This window comes from Epinephelus moara, chromosome 6 (assembly GCF_006386435.1).
Source record: "Epinephelus moara isolate mb chromosome 6, YSFRI_EMoa_1.0, whole genome shotgun sequence".
In the NCBI taxonomy this organism is placed as follows: Eukaryota; Metazoa; Chordata; class Actinopteri; order Perciformes; family Serranidae; genus Epinephelus; species Epinephelus moara.
The window spans coordinates 31,165,097-31,190,804 of NC_065511.1; the positions used below are offsets into that span (position 1 = coordinate 31,165,097).

Genomic DNA, 25,708 nt, shown 5'->3' on the forward strand with positions numbered 1-25,708 from the left:
AGAAACATTCAGAATCACTATAAATAAATATAATTGTGATGAAACACAGGAGGAGAGCAGAGCAGTAGTGAATGAGAACAATCTTTTATTGGTGTTTTTGGAAAAATCTCGACTACATCCAAATAACCAGCACTGAGTGGGCTGGGCACCATGGACACCACTGATGCAGCAGGGCAGTTGAGGTTCAATTAAGAGTCACAAAGAGATTCATCAACCACATCTGTGAGGATATTAGAGACTAAATCCTGTCGGGAGAGCAAACAATCACTGATTAGAGTGATAGAGGCTGAAATAAACCACCAAGGAGCATTTTGATAGTGTGCATAGTCCGTACACTGCTGGGGAACAGAGGTCATCACGAAAGGTAAAGTGAGTCTGCATGAATATCATGTTCAAGTTATTGAGCCACGCTCGGGGGAAATCCGTGAAACTAAGGTAGCGGTAGTGTCCATCGTAGATGTGTCTGGAGGTCTGAGACAGGATGCGAATAGCAGAGTGAGGGTTTGTTTTTTGTTTCTTTTTCATTTGAAGAGTCTTTCTGAGGAACACTGAAGATGTTTCAAGGTGCAACAGATCATGTTCATCCAAAGAAAGAAAATCATTCAATAATATAGAACAGCAACAACAAGAGGGATAATCATCATAACCATAACAATAATAATAATAGCAGTAATGGTAACTATTCATCATGGTCATTAAGGGGATTAAAAGCACACTCTATCACTAGTCATCCCTCCCCCAGGAACATAACATAGTGTACCATGCCCCGTGTGTAGGTGTTGTGGGTACACAGAGAAGTTTATAGATACAGTAAAAAGTAAAGAGTAATAACAGGAGTAAACAGTAAGGAAGGTGCAGTACTGAGAAAAGCACTAAATAGCAACAAGCTTTGTGGTTCAACGTAGGGAATTTTGGCTTTTATTTTCTCCCAGAAATCTGAGAAATTAACACCATTCCACTCAACGGGGTTTTTTGACCCATCTCCTGGAATACATCAAATACACAAAATAGCATAGGCCTATCCAATATACAACATTTCTCCCCTCCCTCCCGCCCCACAATAATGCTAATTAAAGTGTGTTCATAAAGTACACTAAAGTAACGATGTGCGTTTTATTGGGAAGATTAATTCAGAATACGTTACAACACTGAGATTCAACTAACTCTATGCACCGCTGGTGGGGTACAAGAGAGACACGGGGACAAAATGTTATTGAGAAGAGTTTGCACATAACTGTGAGGGGATTGGCTGTGTTAAGTGAGAGCGGACAGAAATAGAGCGGTTGGATATAGAAACAGAGGGAGAGAAATGTCCCGACGATTCGAAAGAGAGGATCAAGAGGGAGCGGAGTTACCCGGGGCATCACAACAGGCTTTCAGCGGCTGAGGTGAGTAAAAGCACTCGACTGGGAGAGAGGTAAAAGAGATAAAAGTATGGACTAGAGAAAGATGTACCAATCGCGTAAAGTTAAGCTCAAAGTACAGTATGTTGTTGGGGAACTGAAGTGAATTAATAAAGGATGGAGTTCTATTAAAGAAAGAGCGCACAAGACAAATGTTGACGATAGTGCTGGACTGTTTACATCCCCTTTTGTCTCTCTCTCTTGAGCATGCCCATTCCCAGTGACAGAAACATAACAGGAAGAAAATTAAGTGCTTGAATAAAATCCACGAAAATGTCGAACTATACGATTATAAGATAATTTTTGCTCTCTATATTACAATTGTTACATGCGTCCTCGCCCCCTGCTGCTGCATCCTGACTATAATAATAATCAAGTCGAAAAATACCCATCGATGGCTGACCACCTGTTAAACATCTCCTGACTCATCTATGATAAAAAGATATTCACCGTAGCTTTTCCCCCGTCTCTATGTAGAAAATATACAAAATTATTCTCCAAATTTGCTCTCCCTCTAATTTTTCTTAAGTATTATAAAAATATACAATTCTCCAATAACAAAACTCTTAAAAGTCGCAACCTGTTAAATTATTTCTCTCCGTCTTTCACTTTTAAGAGCTGACACCTCGACAAAACAAGACACCTGAGCTTCAATACACAAACCTTCTCCTTGTCTTATACATTCATCATCATAATCATCATCTTCCTCATCATCATTTTCTTGACCCCATTCTGTCCGTCATGCCACCCTATGAGTCTTTAAATTTAATCCAGCTTAAATTTTCCTCCTCTTCCTGATTTTGTTTTTGCTCCGCGCCTTCATCACTGGTCGGCGAGACGGTTCTCGTATTTACTAAGGATGTTGCGACAGCGGCCCAGTTCCTTTCGGATCTCGGCCACTTCCTGTCGGAGGGCGGCGTTTTCTCTCTCCAGGTAGGCAGCACGCACTGATATTTGGTTCTCCTTGAGACGGCGGGCGTCTCGGGAACGCTTTGCAGCTTCATTGTTTTTATACCTCCTGGTCCAGTACTTCTCATCCTAAGAGAGGACAGACAGAAATAGGACATCGATTATTTACCATCCGATTTGATTCTTTCAGATTAATCACCTCGGTTGATCAGGGAGTTACAGTATTATTAGGCAGAAGAACTTCAATAAAAAAAAATCAATGAATGGTCAGACTTGTTTCTTAAGAAGTGTGTAGTACTCTTGTGCAGCCTAACTCTCATCCTGCTGCTGGTAATGTGGGTGTTTGGCCATGAATGAGCGTGGGACATGTTCCTTTCAGAAGCTTCATCCTCAGAGTTCGGTTAGTACTGAGTTTTTTGATGCTATTTCTGTTTTGTAAATTCAATTTTGCTGCTTTTGTGTTTCCTGCATCTTTAATATTTAATGCTTCCTCTGTGAGACACTTTACTTTATTTTGAAAAGTCCAAAATATTAGCCAAGACCCCTGTATGTGATTTTTTTTTTTTTTAAATGTTCAACTTAGTTACTTCTGCTTTTCTAATATCCATGAATTTAGTAATGTATGCCTTAGAATTAGAGCTTTAAAAAGAGATGCTTCCAGCAATTCACATGATGGTGGATTTGCTGCTTTTCTCTTTGATATATCAATGTACATTAATTTGAGGTTTTGGACTGAACAAAATAAGCAATTCGACTTCCCTCCCAAGGTGCAAATTGACCACCACGGCTCTAAATTCACAGTGAGGACCTCAGACTCTCACCTTCAAGTCATCGGGCACCAGGATCTTGCGAGCCTTCTTGATCATCGGCTGTGGCTTGAGCTCCTCTTCACTGAAGGAGTGCCTCCTGGGGTCGAAGTTCGGCTGGTTGGACATATCCATGTCTGACGAATCCATGTCGAACATCCCGATCACGTCTGGCCCGCTGCCCGTGGGCGTCAGCAGCGGTGGACAGGAAGATGAGGAGGAAGAAGATGGCGACTCGCAGGAGTCGTTCATACTCGTCTGACTCCCTGAAATCAAAGGGAAGAACAGTCTGGTTGAACAAACGATATCCTGAGACTGATAATACTGTGAATAGAGTAGCTGAATCCACTAAGACAGCAGTACAAACACATGCAGCATTACATCATGGTGACCACCAGGTGGAAGCAGAGAGCTACTTTCACCCTGTTATAAACAACAAACAACATTCAATCGCCCTCGACTGATCCTAAGAACTGGGCATGTTTTTCAATCAGTCTTCAGCGACTGTAAGGGTTTCAGGGCCACTTTAAATTTTAGAAAACATCTTGGGAATATACCCTACAAATTCATACAGTTAGATAATATAATACATGTAGTTTGTAGCACACAGATGAACAGATATAACAGAGCTGTTTAGTGTAGTGAGAAATACTGTCAATGAAAAGCTCTGGTTTTTCCCATAACATACTTTTGTGTAGTTTTACCTCTGTCTAAAATATTTTATATCGCATACTGCACACTACTACATAACACAATGGTTTTAATGTACCTCTCATGCTGCTAAAATCAAAGCCTAACTAATGGTCCTGATGTTCCTGTGGATCCTACAGAGTCTCATGTCCCAGTCGACTGTGGAAACCAGCGCTTTAACAAACTGACACAAAACCACAACCACATGAATTCTATTAATTCCACTTATGCATGATATACTATTATTAATCTGAACCACAAATGCTGGTAGACCAAAGCCAGCATCCAGAGCTAAATACCAATAGAGAAATCTAAATGTGGAAATGTTATGTAACCTTCTACCCCTCCCCTAAAAATCAGTTCCTTTAAGTGGGGCCAGTATAGGGCTATACCTCACCCCACCCCCTTTAGGGCCCAATGCACCTCACTCTGACTGACTTTCCTTTGCTGTAGGAGCACAAAACTCCCATTGACTGTTCCTATGTCTTGCATGAGTGTGTGTTACCCTAAAAATGTATCTGACAATTCCAACTATTAAAAGATAAACTTAAAATTATTGTCACATTATACGACAAAGACAACTTGAGTCAGGCTAGTTAACACCACAGTTCTGCAGCCTTACAAATGACCAGAGAATTAAATCAACACCACAAACTTCCCCAAAGCTGATAATTAATGCAGACTTATTATGTGGAAACACGACCCATACTAAAAATGTACAATCTGACGAAATGGGCAGCACTAACAGGTCGACTGTAGGCTGGAGAGAAAACCTCCCCTACATCTGATTATGAGCTGCCGCCTGTTTATCATGTTATCTGTGGATCTGTAACATCACATGACTCATGGGTGCATAACAGCCAGGTAGTATGAGGGCGTGTTTTCACACCAGGTGTTCCCTCACGTTCCCATGCTCGGCAGTGACAGCAGAAAAAGGAAAGAGTGCTGTCACAGACAGCAAGATGAAGTCAAGCATGTCCCACGATGCATCATCAGCGGCTCTAATGAGACACTGAATCTTTAGGTGTGGATACAGAGTGCCACAGAGGGCTAGAGAACGCTGCACGTTTCCCTCTGCGTGTGACTAAACCAGATTTTAATGATTTATGCTGCTTGAACTCCGACAGCAGGAACTAGTCAGAGCAACCACCTGGTGTAGTGTGTTGTTGGAATGGAAACCTGCACACCCTCAGCCCTCCTCCTGCGGTACAGGATTGCCTCTCCCTGCTTTTTGGGAAGCTCTGGAACGCCGCCGTATAAAGTTTATTTGGCGCATTTTGGTCCACGTGCTTCGACCCTGAGAGAACAGTGGGCTTTTTTGCTTTTGAAGAAACTCTCCAATATGTGGCTGCGAGTGTTTCAGCACTTGTACGGCAGCATTCCTGAAGCTGAAGGCCTGAAGCTGTTGTGAAAGCAAACAGTAGCCCTGCTCCCTAAATGCCTAATATAAGCAGAGGTGGTTAGGTGTTGCTCTGTTTAATATTTACGAAGCACACGTTTGAAAAGACAGCTGAAAATTGGGATACAGCTTCTCAAGTTTCAAGCTTTGGGAGAGCTGATGAGAGGTATTCACTCATGTCAGCCACATGATAATATATATAAACTTAATTTCTATTTAATATGTTGTATATGTATAGTAGTGTGTGATATGTTTATAATTAGAAACTCAAATTCTGTGATCTGTAATCCACTAATGGGGCTTTATCATGCAGTACAAATGCATTATCAGAGTCTATAAAGATGCACTTTGTCACTTAAATGTCCTGCGTCAACATCCCAAACAGTATAATATCCTCCTCTGGATATCAGTGTACTTAAATGTCATTCATGTGCGATCAAATGTTCCCGTTTGAAGTCCAGCAGCAGCAGCAGCAGCAGCAGCAGCAGCAGCACAGGGGAAACTCTTCCTGTTGCTCTGCATGTCCCCTCCTCCTGTGGGCTCCTCCCACATGTCTACTGGCCCTGCCTCTAGTTCTCTCACTCCAGTACTCTCAGCCCCGGCACGTGTACTGACGCGTACACATGGCTGTGGCGTGTGAAGTGGGGAGAGATTTAAAGACACGCAACCGCAAACACTCAACACACACTCCCCTCTCTCTCCCTCTCCCTCTCTCTTAGTACTGCTTTGACCCTGCTGCACATTTATAATGGGCTGGGAAGGAATGCTGATTGTGTTGTACGCTGCAGTACATGGATCACATGCCGAATTAAAACCAAACCTCCCCGTCCATGCTATGAGGTTGACTCATCAAATCTTTCAAATCTTCCACCTTTTTTTTCCCACCACGCTCCCTCGGCCAGCTAAATGAAATTTCAGACTCTGTTTTCTCTCTTTCAAGTTGACTTTGTGTGTGGAGCCATGTGACTGTGTCTGCTGCCTTCAGTGTGACCCCACAGGACAGAAAAATGCTTGGTCACCATGGTATTTGTTATAAACTCAAAGGAGAGTCAAAGTGCTGAGTCACTAGCCTGTGAGAACATTATACACACACACCATATAACCTTGATTAAATCTCAACTATTATTGAATTGTAGGGTCTGCTGGTCTCATATCAGTGGCAGGGGGACAATTTGTCTCTTAAAGCTTGTCAGTTCTGCAAAGTTGGTAGAACCCTCGTCCATGATGTTGCTGTTTTAAGGCTGATATGGACAAACCTTGAAGAATGAACTGCCCTTGATTATTTTTTTTTGTACTCTCTGGTTCAACTATCCATCTGCTCGTATCTGTGCACTCACCATGCAAACAGTCACTTCCTCCTCCGATGCTCTGCGGCTGCGCCACCTCCAAACCAATGAGCGACGGGGAAGACGAGGAGGAAGGTGATGAGGATGTGGAGCCAGGTGGAGATGAGGGCGGTAGGCACTGGGAGCTCTGGTTGGGCACGGCCGACTGGGAGCTCTGCGAAGGGATCTGGGCTGAACTGGAGCTGTTGTTGCTGTGCATGCTGCCCATTCCATTTTCAGTCAGAAACTCCTCCAAGTCCATGTACTGAAGCTGGAAGAGGCCCCCGTCTGCAGGCAGGGTGCGATCCCACAAGAGGGGCCCCAAGAACTGGTTGAAACTTCCTCCTCCATTGCTGCAGCCATTACTTCCATTACTGGAGACTGTTCCGCTGCCATTCCTCATGGAGCACACTCCCAAGGAGTCTTCATCAAGGTCCAGCCTCTCTTTGTCTGCCACAGAGGAGAACATAATGAAGATGATGAAGACTTTAAGTGCACAATAAAGTTTTGTCACCACATTTTCTGGCTGCGGATATGTATGCAAAGCTAAATGAGGTGACAGGTGCGCCCATAAAACGCAAAAATCTCCCTTTTATTCTACGTCTCACACACTCACAGATGGACCAGATGGTATAGCTGAATTGCAGCATTAGCACGAGCTGAAACCAATTTGTTGTCATAACTCGTACATAAGCCCCTCGACAAATCTCACAATTGTTGGGAGGCACGTTCTGGAAACTGCAGCTAAACGGAAACGTGCTGTTGCTCATTGTAATCTGGCTCCTAATTTGAAGTCGCAGCAGGGATTATAATCCAGGTGCAAACTCATCAGGGTCATGGGGGAGTCACTGTGAATGTGTGTGATGGTGCATCAGATAAGACAAATGTGATGTTTATTATATAATAATAGTTTGTATTATATCCTGATGGGTGGACAGAGGGGTATGATTTATTCATGCTCTGTCAGTGCACATATTGAACATAAGGCTGTGTCAGGTGACTGTGCTGTAGGTTCAACACAAACACTGTCAGATTATTTAGTCAAATGAGAGCGTGTTTCTCACCTTTTGCATCACATGGGGTTTTTAAACGTTGGTCCCCCTTCATGGGGTGCTGCAGGAGGGATTTGAGCCCCGCCATGGAGTTGAGGTGCCCCCCTGTGAGGGAGCCTGCAGGCTGGGTACACGTCCCAAACTGGGGGCTTGCACCGGCTGGGAGGTCGGGGTTCGGAAGCTGGGAGAGCTGCCTGGACATCCTGGACCAGACGGGGTCGTAGAAAGATACTGGGGGGGCTTGAAGAGGCGTGGCAAACTGACCGGAGAGCCTACCAATAAGACAAGTATGCTGGATGACTGCACGCGCGCGTGTGTGTGAGGAGGAGGGAGGGAGGAGGGGGGGAGAAAGAGGGAGATAGTTTTGAGAAGTGTCCATGCAGAATAAAGCAACCATTGTAATGGAATTACAAGTATGAGCATTAATGACGCACATTTATTAGACTTTGACAACTTAAGAAATGTAGTTAGTTACCTTCCGCGTGAGCTTGTGCAGCGTCCCTTTACTTCCTTGCAGAAATATTCACGTCGAAATATTCCATTGCAGTTGAATGCTGGTAAAATTCACTAGATGATTGTTGTCAGAGGAGCAGTGTGGGAGGGACAGTCAGACCATCTGAGGACTGCCCATAATAAAAACGCGAAAAGGCGTTAAAATGACAAACCGCACACTGAGATTACAAAAATAAAAATAAAACTTGTAGGATGATATTCCGAGTTAATCGTCCGGCAATCACAAAAAAGAAGATCCCAAAAACAGTTGCGTCAAAACAAAACAACCGAGGGAAAACAGTGTGTAGAAAAAAACACACAGCGCAGGGAGCAGTGTCTGTGTTGGTCAGATGACAAGTTGTATTGGTGTTGCTCTGCTCTGCTGTCGCGCTCTGCTGTCCGTCGGGGGGAGGAGGAGGAGGAGGAGCGGGTCGTTTCCTCTTTCTCTGTCTGTACTTTTTTTTTCTTCCTCTCGCATCCGGTGGATCCAGTCACGGGCGCACGAGCTTCGGTCTGTGTTTGGGCCGCGCGACGTCCACGTCCGACCGTCCTCTCTGTGTTTCTCTCTCAGCTGGAACGGACATGGGCAGCGGGAGTTACGTCACGCCCCGCGGAACAAACGAGTGAGGCTCGAGAGGGGGCGGGGCCCCGGCTTTAACTGATCTCTCTATTCTGGTTTATTATTTATGAGACACACCTACCCTCGTGCCACACCTCGAGGATAGGCTGTTTGTTTTGTCTGTGGGTACAAACAGTGACTTTTACCCAGGTTATATCTTACAGCAGCAATACCCCTGCAAATAAGTGTTTCAAGTTAGAGACACAAATTAAACTCTCTTTGTACAAATATACATTGACATGACCGGAAACTCTTTTATTATACTCTGTATTTTTGGTTTCAAACTTTACACGTCTCTGTATAACCGCAGAAACACTCAGGTAGAGAAGCATGGCTTTTCCAGTTCCTTGTAATCCACAGAAAACGTGACTGTGCCGTTTTTTCAGGCGAGAGGAACGCTCCAGCACGTTGCCTCCCGGCGTACAATAGCTGTTCCAGCTCACGTGTGTGAGGCACGCGGAGACGATGCCTGTCCGCTCGCGGCACCGGCTCCGATTGGCTCCGCTGTCTGCTCGCCCCGCCCACGACGCGCGCCCATTGGCTAGAAATAGGTCGACTAAACCCGCCCGCTCGGATTCCCCCCGTGCATGCCACTGCCGCGTGAGACCAGTTCGAAACACAGAGAAGCGCGAGGGGCTGTCTCGTCTACTGTACAGTTGCAGAGCACATGCGAAACACACAGCGCGCCACAGGAGTTCACATCTTTGTTTTTTACAGCGCTGGACATGTGGAAGTTGACAGACTTGAGTCAGCTCCATCTATACAGAGCCTATAAGAGTATTTACACTTAAGTATGAATAAAAATAATAAATATAACAGTGCTGTCAGCTGTGTGAAGAGGTCCTAGGCCCCTCCATTTAAAGCCCTGAGACACCCTCTGTTTTTATCTAAAATAAAACTATTCAAATGGAAGTTCTGTCCAGCTGTGGGCCCCTTAGATCCAAACCACCTGGGACCCCACCTAAAACAACAGTGGGCATGAATCATCATATTTTAGATGGATGTTTACCATCAATCTGAATGCAAACACACACATATGTGTCTTTTTAACATATTAATTCAATCATTTAGAGGGTAGCTGTTAATAAATCACACATTTGTGGTTGCTGCAACTCATTTAAGCACCAGGCTTTACAGTTTATGATTTTTCTATCATTAAATTATCAATCTGACTGCAAACACACACACATGACTTTTTAACATACTTCAAATATCATTTAGAGGTCTTACTGTTAATAAATCACACATTTGTGATTGGTTTTACTCATTTAAGCATCAATTTTAACAGTTTCTGATTTTTCTATTATTAAATTATTAATCTGAAATCACAAAAAGCGTTTCAGTAACAACCTGACGTTCTTATAATGTGAATTTACAGCTCACAAAAATGCAAAATGTCATGCATTTAACGTCACCCTTAAACCACCTTCATGTCCCTACAGATTACCGAGCGTTACCTGAGCATCCTGTTTACTTTGAGGCATTAATCTTGTAGTAAACAGCAGACAGGCTCATAATTCACACAGTCACACAACACTCAGCCTCTCCAGTCCACCCCCTATCAGTGCAAAATCCATGTGACTGCCACACTCATCCACACCAGGCCAAGAGTACAGTAAAATGAGTTGCTTACTGCCATCTTGTGGAGCTACGAGTGAGAGGTTTTCCACAGCGTTTATTTCAAGTAATAGTGATAATATAAGTGTCTTTTTTTTCTTTTTTTTTTAATTATTGAAAAACAATTCATTACCCTGGAGTAATCTGGCCAATAACATTGGTAAACCTACGACCTTTAATGCAATTTATTGGAATATCAACTACATCCTGAAATCCATTTAAATCCACAAAGTGATATGAAATTCACAGAGGACATAAAGCTAATTGTAAAACTTCAATACTGACTTTGGTAACAGTTATAACTTACTGGCGACTAGCAGTTTGTACCATCTTCTGGATATTGCAGTGGGTAACTTTGAATGAGAAACAAAAGGAAAACAAATGATTACACTTAAGGTTTATTCATTGCTGAAATATAATCAACTACTGACTTCTCAGTAAATAATGTGATAGAAATCTACTAAAACTATCATTTTTCTTTAGAAGAAAAAAAAAGCAAGGCTTGACAGGGGTATGAACATTTCATATGTGAATAAAGTGACAAAAATGTACTTTAAACTTATTTTTCTTTAGAAGAAAAAAAAAACAAGGCGTGACAGTAAGAATATGATTGCAACTCAGCAAAAAGTAAAAGGTAGAAGGGGTTAAGTATAAGATTGGCATGGAGACTGATTGGGTTACACACATAAATACATGGAATATTACATTTGTTTCTATCATGATAGGTCCTTGTCTTTAACACACCGTGAAGTACTGTAGAAATAATCACTGCTAAAAAGAGCATACAAATAACATGAGATAAACATGTGTTACAGTCCACTTGTTTAACCTGTTTTTCAATCTCTTGGTATAAAAGCTAGGAATATCTCAAATAAATGAAGTAAGGTGAACATACTACGCAAGGCTTTTTGTAAGTTTCTTCATTTTGGCAGGAGAGGGATCCTTGAAATGCTAATTACCAGCAACTTTGACATTTTTATCTATATGTGATTCAATCACTAGGGAATATAGAGCAACCTTCAAATCAAGTTTAACACTACAAACTTCTGGGGATATACTGAATAAACCATCACATACTGTAGGAGTGATTTCACAACCTCAGCAAAAAACTTGACCAGAGAACAAACATGCACTGACAAACTATCAACAAAGGTCTTTGTCCCCGTGTCCCTACTCCTAATAAATGCACTTTACATTTTTAAAAAAATCCTCAGAGCCTCTAAGTGAACAACAACAAGACAAAGTACACAGCAGAGACGTTTATCATACAGCAAAGAGGTGTAGCAGGGGATTCTAGTTATGGGGGAGAGAGATACATTAGCAGGTCATTTCACCTAAACTTGTCTAGTAACTGCACAGTGTCAGCCAAGCATAGTGTCAATGCACTTAAGGGGTTAATGAACCTATGGAAACAGTCACGTCTTTGAAAACACCTTCCAGTATAATCTGGAAGGGTTTCTGGTGATATTTTATAGGATGCTCTACAGTAGTTGTTAACACACTCATTCTAATAGTCAGCAGAGTAGATGTCAACAGAGACATGAGGCAAATTCTCCTAAAAGGCAGAAAAAGCCTTTTCAAGTCCCTTTTTTATTCCTCACCTTCCCATTTTAGAACTGAGATATCTCTCTGGTACGCCACACTTTTTTAGCTACCAGGATGCTCAGTATCTGTATGGTCCCTGTAGGTATGGCATCTCCCCCTGACCATCTCGGGTCTGTTTCTCTCCTGGTCTCTTTGAAAGCTTCAGCCTGTTGGCATCTCCTCGCTGCAGTCCTTTAGCCCTGCGGCGGCAGGACACTTTGTGCCTGTAGAGCAGCGTGGCATTCCAGAAGCGAGTGGAGCAGCGCCGGCAGGAGAAAGTCCCTCTGGCACGGTGAGATGCCCGATGGATGAAGGCTGCCAGAGGCCTGTGAGACTGCTTCCCACATACGCTGCACCTTAGTCGCTCCTGAGTGGTCGAGGCTTTCTGTGGGTGTTTAACTGCCATATGGATGAGCAGTCCCGCTTTACGGGAAAACACAGAATTGGGGCATATGGGACAACCAAAACGTTTCACAGGGACTTTGAGAGACGACAGGATCTGCACCTTCATTCCCCCAGTGTTGACAAGCTTATACCCACCACCGCCTGATCCTCCTCCTCGCCTAATTGTCAAACGAAGAGAGCCTTGTTTTTTATTCAACTGCCCTCTTATTGTACAGCTTATCTTTCTCTTCTTTCTGCTTCCATCGAATCTGACTAAATCTTGGGATTCCCACTTATTTTCCCTCCAATCTCTCCTGTTGGACTTTTTTTTTTTCTTCTTGTGTCGTCTCATTTCATCGTGTGTTACCTGGATGCTGCAGTCGAGGTGTTGCTGGGGCTGGGTACCTGACTGATGATGGAGATGATGGTGGGAGGTGTGATGATGAAGATGCAGATGATGATGTTCAGTGGAGGGCAGTTCCGTGAGGGGCTGGAACGGGGCTGTTGTGTGGAGGGTGCGGCTACGGGATCCAGCTGGATATATGTGCTCTCCTTTCACCCCGGCCGGGGAATGCGGGTGCTGGGGGGCCATGATCGTGGAGTTTGGAGGCAGAGGCTGCGAGTAAGCTGGAGCGTTAGAGGCTGAAGATTGGGCTGCTGCATCATAAAAGAGGGGGGAGTAACCAGCTGGTGGTTGCGGAGGTGGCTGTTGGTGGCTATGAGTGACGACACTAAGACTCTGCCCTCCGTGGCCTTCTGTGGAAGGCGCCATCTGTAGCAGGGCGTTGGTGGCAGCCTCGCTCTCTGAGGTTGACTGATTAACATCGCTCCCACCTCTGTTGTCTCCAGACCCGCTGCTGCCTTCTTGCGGGTTAGGCTGTTCAGCGCGTGTCATCCCATGCTGTGACTGCCTGTGTCGAGTGAGGCTGTTGGAGTAAGCAAAAGCTTTCCCACATACCTCACAGCAGAAGAGCTTTTCGCCCCCGCCTTCATGAACCGTCTGGTGATGGGCGGTCAGATGGAAGTGGTGGCGGAAGGACTTCCAACATATAGCACAGGTGTAGAGTCGAGGCGGAGGTGGGGGCTGCGGCTGGGGTGGGGGTGGAGGTTGTGGCTGGGGGTTGGTGTCTTGTGGCTTGACGTCTTGAGGGTAGGAGTAATAGGAGGAGGTGCTTGGTGCTTGGTTCTGGCTCCTGTCTTGGGCCACGCTACATTGAGGGTTTGGGTTAAAGCTGTTGAGGTTCTCCGGAGCTGGTGTTGTGGGCACCTCTTCCATCTCCCCTTTCTGGTGGAGTTTGCTGTGCCTCCTGAGGCTCTGGGAGTAACCAAACTCTTTCCCACAGATGCTGCATTTATAATTCTTTGCCCCGGAGTGGACTGTTTGATGCTTGCTGAGGTGAAAAGCCTCTCTGAAATACTTTCCACAAACAGTGCAGTGATGGGGCTTCTCTCCAGTATGGATGCGGTCGTGCCTGCGCAGGGTCTCGCGACGTGCAAATCCCTTACCGCAGACGCTGCAGAGGTGAGTGCGTGGGAGGCCGCTGGGCCCCATTCTGGGGGTGTATTGCCTACGTTTGGGGGGCTGTCCGCCAGCTGCAGGATCCTTCTTAGCTCTGGGTTTGCGAGGACGTTTTGGTTTGGCAGTAGGATTCTGCGGGTTGCTGCTCATTGCCTCCTGGCTCCCACCACCTCTGAAATTCTTATCCATACCAGATGTAGATGAAGGTGAGCCCAGAGGACCTAAACCAAGACCACCTAGAAGACCTCCTATGATGTCTCCCCTATCATCCCCTCTATTTCCACTGTTACTAGCTGCTGTTATAGCAGAGATTGCATTATTGACAGAGCTAGTGACATCATCCTCTGAGTCATCCAGTAGAGAAGAAAGGGGCAGGTGGGGCTGTTGCTGCGGATGGTGGTGCTGGTTGTGGCTCTGTGAGTGTGGATGCAGTGTTGGAGCCAAGGGTGCCTTTCTCAGAGCTGGGCCCGCCATCCCACTTCCACAGGGGGAGGCACCAGAGTAGCATGGAGATGGATTACCTTGAGAACGATGGTCATCGTGGTAGCCTGTGTAACGATTCCGAGAGTAGTCAGTGGGGTATTTAGCATCTGTTCTGTCCCTGTCATTTGAATTCCCTCCCCTTCCAGACTGAAACAGACCATCACATCCTAAACCTGATTTTGGTTCTCCTTCCCCCACAATGATTACACCATCTTCTTCCTCAGTTTTCCCATAAATAACCCCTCTATTGCTCTGATAAGTTCCCCCTCCTCCATTACCTCCTCCATCCCCTCCCCCGACTCTGTCCTCACCATCAGATCCTGTCTTGCTGCCCCTTTGTTTGGGTCCCCTACCTGGCTTGCCGCAGGTGCCTGAGGCAGCATGGTTGAGTAGAGAGGTGCTCTCACGGAAGGCACGACCACAGGCGGGACATCGGAATGGCTTTTCCTCATGTATCTTCTCATGGCGTGTCAGTGACTCTCTACGATTAAAAGCCCGAGAACAGGTGGAGCAGCCATATGGGCGGGCTGAAGAGTGTAAAACACCATGTTGCAGGAGGTGCCCTTTTTTCTTAAAGCCTTTGCCACAATCGGGGCAATGAAATATTTTGTCTGGGCTAGGACAAGAATTGGTTGAGGACTGGGGTGTTTCTTGAGTCGAATGGGGGAGGCTCGGGTCTGACTGCGTTTTTATGTGAATGGGGTTGGGGCCAGTAGTGGAAGAATTGCTAGTACCTGCTGTGGTTGGCTCATGCATGCGCAAATGCCTGCGAAGGCTTGAAAGGTGAGGGAAGCTTTTGCCACACTCTCCACAGCTATAAAGGGGCTCTGAATCACACTCAGTGTTGTTGGGTTGCATTGAGCTCTGGTTATCAGATTTAGAAAGGTGAGAATCATTAGTAACCAGTACTGAGGCAGCAGTGGAAGAGGGAGCAGAGGAGGAGGAGGAAGAAACTACTGATGAGGATGAGGATGATGAGGCAAGAAGGGAGGATGGATCTCCACTCAAATTTGACATACCAACCCCACTCCCAATTAAAGCTGGCGGCTGACCATGACTAAGCCCTCCGCCATTACTACTAGTGGTGGGATTACCACTATGGCTGCCATGGCCATGCCCGCTGCTGCTAGTCCTATCGCTTTCAGATTTTCTCTGCGGCAAATACCCAGCCATAGCTTTCTTCCTCCTACTGCTACTGCCACCACCACTACTACTACTGCTCCCACCTCCACTGCTTTCCCCTTTACCGTCATCTTTAGATAAGGATAAATGAAGTGGCAAGGGGAGTGGCAAACCTGCTTCCTGCTGCATCAGAGAAGCTATCTGATTCGATGAGAGTACAGGGATGCCCTGGAAGTCAAAGCCACCCAGTGATGAGGGCTGGGAGCCTGGGTGGAGCGGGTGGTGATGGGAATGAGAGTGAGGATGAGAAAGGGTGTGAGGTGGAAGCTGTTGCTGCTGGGGCGGCTGCTGCGTGGCCTGCTGTGGCTGGGGAGTGGAGTGGCTGTGTGAGTGAGAAGAATGCAAAGCGGGAGGCGGAGCAAGGCTAGTGCTAGGCTCTGCGCCTGTCTGACTTAAACCAATCCCTAAGTGGTTATGGGTTCCCTGTTGAACGAGAAATTGCTCTAAACTAGCGTTAGCAGGCACCCCAGAAAGAAAATACTGATTAGCGGCTAACATGCAACTAAATTGTTGGTGAAGGCTTCGTGCATCAGACTGGGCCCCAACCAACTGGTGTCCCAATGAGCTGACTGCACTGCTGCTAGAGGGGTTATTAGAGGTGGCCACAGATGTTGAAGGGGAAGGAGAGGAAGAGGAGGGACCAGATGATGCCTGGGGGACAGAGAGGCCGGGATGCAGAGGAGGAGGGGGTGGAGGTGCTGATGTTACTAATCCTCCTAATCCCCCAGCACTCCCACTACTGCTACTTCCCCCAGCAAAGTGCTCAAAGCGACCTACACCTGGGTGTAACTGCTCCTGTGCTAGTGCTGCCTCAGACGGGTGGAAAGAGCGCAGGAACTGTGGGTAGCCTGATGAATGGCTTGAGCTGCTGCTGCTCATCTTGCTTGACTTTGAACGAGAGCTCTGAGATGAGGAAGGCTGTTGTTGTAAAGGTGGGGGAGGAGGGGCACTCATCTTGGCAAAAATGGAGGCAGAATCAGAAAAGGCGTTACCTCTTGACCCCTGCAGGGGGCCCAAGCCAAGTCCAGACAGAAGAGCTCCAGAAGACTCAGCCTGCTGCTGCTGCTGCTGCTGGAGTTGATGCTGGTGAAGTTGCACTTGCTGTTGATGCTGAAGTTGTCGATCTAAACCAAGGCCTTTAAACTGGTGGGCCTGATGCCCACTTAACATCTCTATAATGTCCAGATTGTATTTTCCAAATTGGAACATTTCCCACTCACTGGCACATGGGGGTGCAGGGGCCGAACCTCCAGTGCTAGGAGTGGCAACAATAATCCCACCACTGACTGGTGAAAGACAAACTTTACCCTAAGGGTGAGGCTATGCTACTACTTATTCCAGAACTACTTGAATGTCTTATATCTTAAGTTCGTCTCTCCAGATAGTTTACTTCTGGTGCTGCTACTCCCTGGTGATTATCCACTGCCCACACTCTACTTCCAAAATGAGTGGCGTGGCCGGGAAGATGAGTTTATGATCAAAGGGTAAAAATGTCTTTTAGACAGGTAGATGAGTTCCACCTACTTTCAAAATTGCTTAGAATAGTTTTTATTGAGAAGCAGTTCAAATGACGACTTCTTGTTTCCTTTGAGAGTTACTGCGTGGACATTATCCTTCATCTAAGCAAGTTTCCTCATCCGTGTTCAGTCAAGACGTTCCTACAGCCGAAAAAACAAAATTCACAAAGAGATGAAAGTCATAGAGAGGAACAGGACTGTAATTTCTAATAAAATTCCACTTACTGTCCCCCTGCTGATAGGCCTTTAACCTGTAACAAGGTGCCCCTTCCATTAAAGAGGAACTCTGGTATTTTTCAACCTGGGCCCTAATTTCCAGTGTTTTTGTGTCTATGTGACTCATGGGAATGGCCATTTTTGAAATAGGTTCAGTATTGAGAGAGAGAGTGCTGCAGCCAGCAGCAAAAAACAGGGTACAGTATAACCACTCAGGGCAGGTGCACCCCATCAATTTACCTCCATTAAACATGCTTGTTTCTGCCACAGACAGGCTCAGTTTTTTTATGAGTGTCTGAAAACATTACGTAGAGAACCCTTCAGAGAAATGAAACTTTTTTTATACCCTTCTCTTGTTCTGGTCTGCTTGTGTCCAAGTCTCGGTGAAGGAGAAGTCACATTCTGTAATCTGAGACCTTTTCAATTTGTCAAAATCAACTAAATATTTAGCCTTGACATTAAAAACTTTTGGATAAGACTGAGATATGCTTTTTGTACTCCAACACAACAAACTCTTGCTGGCACTCATCTTTCCAAACCTCACTTTCTATTCCAGTGTTTTCTTCCTGTGACAGGGCCCCTCTTGTGAGATTTCAGAATGAGACTTCTCCTTTTGCGAGACATGGACACAAAACAAACTGGAACAAGAAAAAGGCTGGAAAACATGTTTGGTTTCGCTGTAGGGTCCTTTACATAATGTTTTAGGACACTTACAATAACAACGTGAGCCTGTCATTGGCAAAAACAAGCCCTTTCAATGGGCGTAAATTGATGGTTCATACCTACCCCAAGCGATTACATCAAAGCCTGTTTCACTGCTGCCGGCTGCAGCCCTCTCTCAATACTAGACCAATTTCAAAAATTGTTGTTCCCCTGACTCAGAGACAAAAAGAAAGTTTTACTTTAAGGTGAATCTTTATAGATAGAAACCGACTTCTGCACTGTAACATTAGAAAACATAGAGGTTTACCTCTGGTGAAATTATGATTCAGTATTTTATTGGCAAATCACAATACTTGACTGAAGAGAGTATGATGACATTGAAATAAGTAGAATACTTTGACATAAGGTTTAAGGTGCTTTTTTTCTTACCTCTATATTTGATTGATACCACATATTAGTACTTGTAACACCCCCCCCCCCCCCAAAAAAAAAAATTAAATGCATATTAGTACTTTATAAGAATCCGCAAGAACCCTGTGTGAGCTCTAAAATGTCTGACCTTGACTATATGGACTTGTATCTGTGCAGTTTGTCAATAGAGAGATGATGTCACATTCTTCTCTTGAAGGGGGCGATGTCTGTGCACTTCCCTAAAGTCTGAGACTTAAACGTATGCTAGGCACGATAGAAAACATACGTCACTAATTCAAAAGCCAATCATAGATTGCACTTAACACAAGCAATATAAATATCTCAGGCAGATGGAATATATCTTTCTGCAAACTTTGAGTAGACTGCTGGTAGATGCTGTTATACCAGCGCCAGTTACAAGATGCTGACTACACTTACCATGCTGACTACACTTACCATCCATATCTGCAAATTACAGACAAATCAGAATGGTAAGTGTAGTCAGTTACAAGATGCTGACTACACTTACCATTCTGATTCGTCTGTAATTTGCCGATATGGATGCATAATAGACTCCTCATCTGAGTCTGGTTCTGACTGAGGTTCAAACATGTACGGCTGAATCTCTCTGATGTTTCCTCTAACATTAGCCACCTTGATGCGCACTGCTCTTTTACTGGTCGGATTTTTTTTTTTTTTTTTTTTTTTTAAGTGGGAATATTAACTATAGTAGAGGATTTTTATATTTTTTACTTTAAAACACTTTAACTTTTAGTTATCACTACTTTCTTATTCATGCTGCCACTTACCTCCCAAAGTTTTCTTATTATTCTAAGCCAATTTAGCCCCTCAGTTGAAGTGAGCAAAGTGGCCAACATATAATTCAATGTCTGGTTACTTTTTCTGTTTATTAAAGGTAAAATACAAAATAAATTATTCAGGGTACCTCTCTCCAGGAAATTTCTACATAAGCCACATAAACATGTTACTTAACATATGCAATCTTTTATATTTTGTAATAACTTACCATGATATGGTTCTGCTGGACTGCAGCACAACCAGAGTTGTTGCATGAATGCCAATTCTTTTTATCATTAGTTTCGTCTTTACAAGGAAGCAAGAGTTACGTTACTGTTACTCAACATTCTTACTGTCTTCGCATACAGTTGGTTATGAAAGGTGAGTTAGCAGTAACATAAAGGCAGGCGATTCTTATTTCACAGCACTACTTTGATAGTGACCCAGTTTATGACAACATTATACACTTGACCCATTTAACCCTGCAGCAGTTCTGCTGTATCTCACACTGTATTCTGTACAGTATGAATTCAGTGTCTGTGGCTATCTCTGCAAGTAGCCTACCAAATGTTCATTCAACAAGAGGTGCAGACAGAACGTAAAATGGCACAGTAGTGTTGCATGAAAAACATTAGACAGCAGATGCCTCGCTTTTGGTTAAATGCAGGTGTGTACATAACTGATTATTTGTATTTTACCCGCTCTACTTACACTAGTGGCATCCCTGTTACATTTAACCATCTGTGCTGTCACAATTCTGCAAATCATGACTTGGAATTATTACCACAAGAAAGTTGACAGTTTTTTGGTCTACCTTTGGTGCTGACACAAAACCATTCTCTTGCCCAATACTTACCGTACTTTCACCATTGAGTTTTTAAATTTCTGTTTTAGTTTCTTTATGAGCAGACAGTCACAAAGGCGTGCAGCTATTCATTAGTTTAAAAGTATACTATGCAGGATTGCTGGTTACGGTGTGTAAACAGTAACACACTCGCCGACAAAGTGAAAGTAAATGGCGATATCAGGATTACTCTTGTTTGGCGTTTAGCCATGCTTTATTTGCATGTTTTGGCGCTGTGTCTCTTTGATGTGAGCTGGTTGCGGCCTTTTTATAAAGCCCCGACTTCACCTGAGTGCTGTGGAGTTACACGCCCTAAACCATCCCAAAAACAGGTAGAAGATAGATTCACTGCAGAAAAATACACGCCACACCCCTCTGGTGGGTCATAAGTGATGACTGAGAGGGATTATTTCTGTCTATACATTGTTCTTTTTTAGGAAAATCCTGCATAGTATACCTTTAAACAAACGTTGGTTTCATTTTTAGCATAAAATCAGTCAATATAATGTCAAATATGGGATTGGTTTTTAATCATAAATGTCCTCAAATTAATATTAGTAGTGGTCAATCAACCGAGCGGGCATGGTGGGGTTAATTACATAGTATCAGATGCTGTGTAGCACCTTAAAGTAGGTCATGAGGACAGGATGCCTATAGATATTAAGTTGCATCCGTTCAAAGTGCACATTCTCCACGTTGATCAGAATTTATCATGTGTATTTATTCATTTTTATAAATATCTTAACTACACTAAACTGCCCTTGTTTAACCTGCAGTCACTATGAGCAGTGATGTTAAAGTGGATTACTGTAAAGCTTCAATTAAAAGCAGAGTCCCAATTAAACGCTCAGTCCCTTTTACTCACCTGGTGTGGCTACACATTTTGACAAATAAAGGCCTGTCTCAATAATAGTCTTTTAATAGAAGTTCTTTCGATGTAAATAAACCCTGGTTGTCGGCTACCTTAAATCATGTGTCCGTGCTTGGTTACCCTGTAAGTTATTCACATTCCTTTGGTCCATAAGGGTCTTCAAATTGAAAGAATCAAAAGGGTTTTTCATAAAAAAATAATCCAAGTTGTGAGGATTATTCTAACTGGATAAATAATAATAGATTTTATTATAGGCGTCTTTCAGAACACTCAAGGACACCTTACAAGACAGTAAAAAACAAGAAGCAATGTATCCACAGATCATACAATCAAACAATTCAGTGATATACAATAAAAGTTAATAAAATCACTAGACCAAAATTATAAATATAAATATTAGGATATCAAAGTGGTGCTCCGTCTGTATGCTGGGTGCTGTAATCCTCAAGTGCCGTAACTCACTCTCTTTGTGATGTGCTGTCTGTTGGAGCTAGATCAAATTAATGATTCATAATTGATATATTATCTGAAGCCTTCTGGTTTAAATGAACAGTTTGATTGTGTTTCCTGATCTTTGCTGAGCAACAGTTTTGTGTGAAAGGAATTTAAGGCCTGTCCCAAACATAGGCACATTGATTTCAGTGATTTAAGCGAATAACAGCCGGGTTATTAATTGAAGTTTTACAATATGTCTAATCTTGCTCCAGCTACCACCACCAACATGATAAACCAATGCAATTTAAATATGTGAATGCACTTAGATGCACTTTGCATGGTCAAAAAATGGAGAATACAGAGTGTAACTGTTGCGTTGTGCATTAGCCTTTAACTACACAGAGGTAAGTTGTTGTTTGATTTAATAACTATACTTGTGGAGAGGCTCAAAGTGCCCAGGGTACAGCAGAAACACTCACTTTGCATCTCGTTGTGCTCACCTCGTTATATCTTACCGTTTCCTCTAATCGATGCGATGAACCTAGCGGGGATTGAGCTCCCCTGGAAGATGAGGGAGATAATCTATCGTATATTTGTCTGCCTCTCATTTTAGTGTAACATCACCAATCCTGTGAAGAAAGGGCAGAAATGCTAAAATTACCATCAGCACCACACCACCCGCTGCACAATGTAAACATTAGCAGTATCTTACAGGCGCAAGTAATAACGGATGCACTTGAGGAGGTATCCTGTAATAGTATTGGCTCACATTTGGAAGTAAAAAAAGGAAAACATTGGACGCGCTTGCATGCGAAACTTCACGGTTCTCCTTAGCATCATATTTTACACTGGCTCAGCGTGTTTAGCCATTTGGTGCCACACGCAATCTAGAAAACCACCTAACCGCTACAGCTAACGTTAGCCATCTTTGCACAGCGCATTATTAAAAGCATGCCGACTGCCGTTAACAACACGATGCTAGCGTTAGCATATACATAAGCGTAACCTATGTTCGGCAAATGTTTACCTACGCATCCAGTTGCAGAGCACAGTTGCAGATGGATGAGGCCTGTCACGCCTTCTTCTAACCGCCTAGCTAGCTATCGTCCGCTTCCATTTCTGCGTGCTGTTTTCCAGTCGTTAGCCAGAGCCATTTTCACTGATGCTGAGCTGGGTCAACACTTACACGGTTCCCACAAGAAATCAACGCCGACGGATACCGCAGCCGCCTCCTCGCCATTTGGTTACGACCGTTTGTGCCGTCGGGGAGCTTTTGCTCAAGATTTCGACGGCCCCGGGAAAATTTTTGATGGTCGTTGATAATATTTTTGGGCAAAAGTGAGTGACGTGTGCTCCCTTAACATCGGTCCTTTCCGGCCCTTGTAATATTTCCGGGTAGCACGAGCGGGGCTCACGGGCGGCTGTGTAGGGCTCACAGCGGATTCACTGTTTGCTGAAAGGTTAATCCTCTTTCATAAACGATACACATTCATAAGATTAGTCCTCTGTCCACCTCCACAGACCTCTCTCCGAACATATCAAAAGTGACCCAGTCTCACAGGGAGGATGAGGACTTTCCCCCGGGCTGCATAACGGCTGATGTCTTATAGGCCTATTGTACCCGAGGAATATCTATTACCAGAGTAAAAGCAGTAATACTGCAGTTAATAAATACTCAGTTACAACTTAAAGTCCTGCATTCCAAATTTCACTTTAGTAAAAGTATTAGCCACTAAATAAAATACTGAAGTAAAAGTCACATAATGCACAAAGGCCCATTTCAGAAAAATATATATTATATAAATGATTATAATTAGTGTATTAATGTGTTCGTCACTGTAATGCTGCAGCAGGTAAAGGTTGGGGTAATTATCATTACTTAATATACTGCTGGGTAGCTCGAGTTATAATAAAAGGCTACATCATGATTTATTTGTCGACTATTTTGCATTGGCGTAGGTTTCAGGGGGGTCACAGGGGACACATGCCCCTCAATATTTATGTATTTGTCCCTATAAAAACATGATAATAAAATAGAATAAATCTCTGTTGTGCACCAGGTTGGAAATTTGTCTTCGGCCCACCAAGCACAGGAGACAAACATAATAAAAAATGATTATAAATTAAAAAATTATTTTCACAAAAGACATTTACACCATAAACTGATGCAAAAATGCACAAAATGGTACATAAAAATTCACCAGAATGCGGGAAATTAAGTGACTCAGATTCAAAATATTTTGGCGAAGGACCCCTAAACCCCCGTAATGTCGTAACAGCTGTAGTAAGTAACAATAGCAGTCAAATAAATGCAGTGACGTTTAGGGGTTTAGAGAGACCCCAAGAAATAAAAACACAAAAGCAGTTTATTAGGTGGATCACTCTATAATAAAACACCATCAATTAGAAGTCCTGCATTCAAAATTTCACTTTGTAAAAGTACAAAAGTAATACCAACAAAATATACCTAAGGTACTGAAAGTAAAAGTACACATTATGCACAAATGGCCCATTTTAGAAGAATATATCTATTATATTAATTGACTATAATTCTGGATCTATAAATGTGTTAATCACTGTAATATTGCAGCTGGTAAAAGTTGGGTTAACTGTCATTACTTTATACACTGCTGGGTAGCTCGAGATATAATAAAAGGCTTCATCATATTATTTGCTGACTATATCTTACATAGGCGTAGATTTCAGGGGGGACACAGGGGACTAGCGCTCCTCAGTATTTATAACGTGTATTTGTCCCTATAAAAACATGAAAGTAGCAGAGGACTTTTTGAATAAAATAATAGAATAGAATAAATCTTAATTGTCCACCAGGGTGGAAATTGGTCTTCAGCCCACCAAACTCAAGAGACAAACATGATGAAAAACAGACTTTATTTTGACAAGAGATGTTTACACAATAAACTGCTGCTAAACATGCACAAAATGAAGCTCAAAAATTCACCAGAATGCAGGAATTAAGTGTTTTGGGGTCAAAATTTTCTTGCAGAGTACCTCCAAACCCCAGTAACATAGAAACCATGGTATGGATGGTAATGTTGTCTAATTTCAATTCTCTGTGTGAAGATAATACATGCACAATAACGTGCTCTAGGGCCCATCATAATTGTTTTCACTGGAGCCCATCGTAACTTCCTCACGCCACTGGTAATAACAGCTTTAGTAAAGTCACAACAGCTGTCAAATAAATGCTGTAGCTACATTTTACAGTGCAGTATTTACCTCTGAGATAGTGGAGTAGAGGTATGAAGTAGCAAAAATTGACACGCTAAAGTACAAATAATTTAGAAACGTACTTAAGTACAATATTTGAGTAAATATAGCTACTTTCCAAACCCCTTCACACTTGGGCAGTGACTTGCAGCGTCAGAAACCAACAAAAAAGGCGTCCTTTAACATTGGCATTATACATGGCCGGTTGCGGTTATACTTTAATGGCGCCAGTAGCATGGGGGAAATGTGGTGGGACAAGGACAAAAGTTAAGGTGGTGAAAGTCCTACTGGGGTGGGCGGGAGCGTTGGTGGATGGGTCCAACAAACACCGACCTTCACCTGAGAGAGCAGTGTTTGTATCCCATAAGACTCTAAAGCTAAACCCTGTTCGTTTTTCCTAAACCTAACCATGTGTGTTTGTTGCCTAAACCCAACCACATGTTTGTCATTGAAGAAAAAAACCCATCAATTTGTGGTGTTGTACTGATGTAGTGCGTATATTTTCAAAAGAGACTCTATGTAAATGTTAAATTTCCTGTGAAAACAGAAGTGTATTCAGAAAGAAGACAATGCATGTAACAGGCAGAACTTGACACGGTGTCCCAGAACATCAACAACCAACGCACCCAGGGTACCTGTGTATGTGACGAGGTCAGAGTGAGAATGTGTTGGAGCCATTTTGCATAGGAGTAGATATCAGGGGGGACGTGGGGGACACGCAGAGGACCCTGAAACCCTCCATTTTATGTGTCTCCCCTCCTCCAGTGTTGAAACGAACTCTATACCTTTAGTATTTTGTGTTAATGATCTCAATCTGCAGAGTATCTACAGCTGTCAAATAACTGCAGTGGAGTTTACAGCACAATATTTACCTCTGACATGAGGTGGAGTAGAAATATAAAGCAGCAGAAAATGGACATACTCAAGTAAAGTGCACATAATTCAAAACTCTACTTAAGTACAGTATTTGAGTTAATGTATTTCACTACTTTTAACGACTGGGGGTATCATATCTTGTGGGAAAAAAACTAATAAATATACAGCATTAGGTGAAAAGGTATGTTATGATCTTTTATTCCAGCCCATAACCTACACTTTGAGTTTTCCAGAGTGGAAGAAATCAAGTGTTGAAGCTATTCAAGAAACTATTCTGGCAAAGGACCCCCAAATCCTCCATTTTATATGTGTCCCCATATCCCTGTGTTGAAACAAAACCTACACCAAAATTAGCAATTAGCATTACAAACTATATATAATC

The 25,708-nt window shown here is 43.4% G+C and overlaps 1 protein-coding gene across 13 annotated transcripts; it reads right to left on the reverse strand.

The window, feature by feature from the left end:
* Positions 1-1,600: 1,600 nt before the first annotated feature.
* LOC126391162 (thyrotroph embryonic factor-like) lies at positions 1,601-22,978 on the reverse strand. 13 transcript variants are annotated; one of them, XM_050045699.1, is made up of 8 exons: positions 22,406-22,958; positions 21,735-21,848; positions 16,457-17,122; positions 10,620-10,665; positions 7,597-7,856; positions 6,545-6,982; positions 3,134-3,384; positions 1,601-2,441 (listed from the first exon to the last, which is right to left on the reverse strand). In XM_050045699.1, the coding sequence occupies exons 3-8, from the start codon at positions 16,671-16,673 to the stop codon at positions 2,226-2,228; spliced, it is 1,428 nt and encodes a 475-aa protein (XP_049901656.1). In that variant the 5' UTR covers positions 16,674-17,122; positions 21,735-21,848; positions 22,406-22,958; the 3' UTR covers positions 1,601-2,225. The 13 variants fall into 13 exon arrangements, 12 of the variants coding, with proteins under 12 accessions (XP_049901656.1, XP_049901657.1, XP_049901659.1 ...); XM_050045700.1 differs by lacking the exons at positions 16,457-17,122; positions 21,735-21,848; positions 22,406-22,958 and adding an exon at positions 11,914-12,032; XM_050045702.1 differs by lacking the exons at positions 10,620-10,665; positions 16,457-17,122; positions 21,735-21,848; positions 22,406-22,958 and adding an exon at positions 8,060-9,595.
* Positions 22,979-25,708: the final 2,730 nt, after the last annotated feature.

Coding starts and splice junctions, on each gene's coding strand:
- LOC126391162 (XM_050045690.1), bottom strand. CDS start 16,673: ATGTTCCAATTTGGAAAATACAATCTGGACATTATAGAGATGTTAAGT.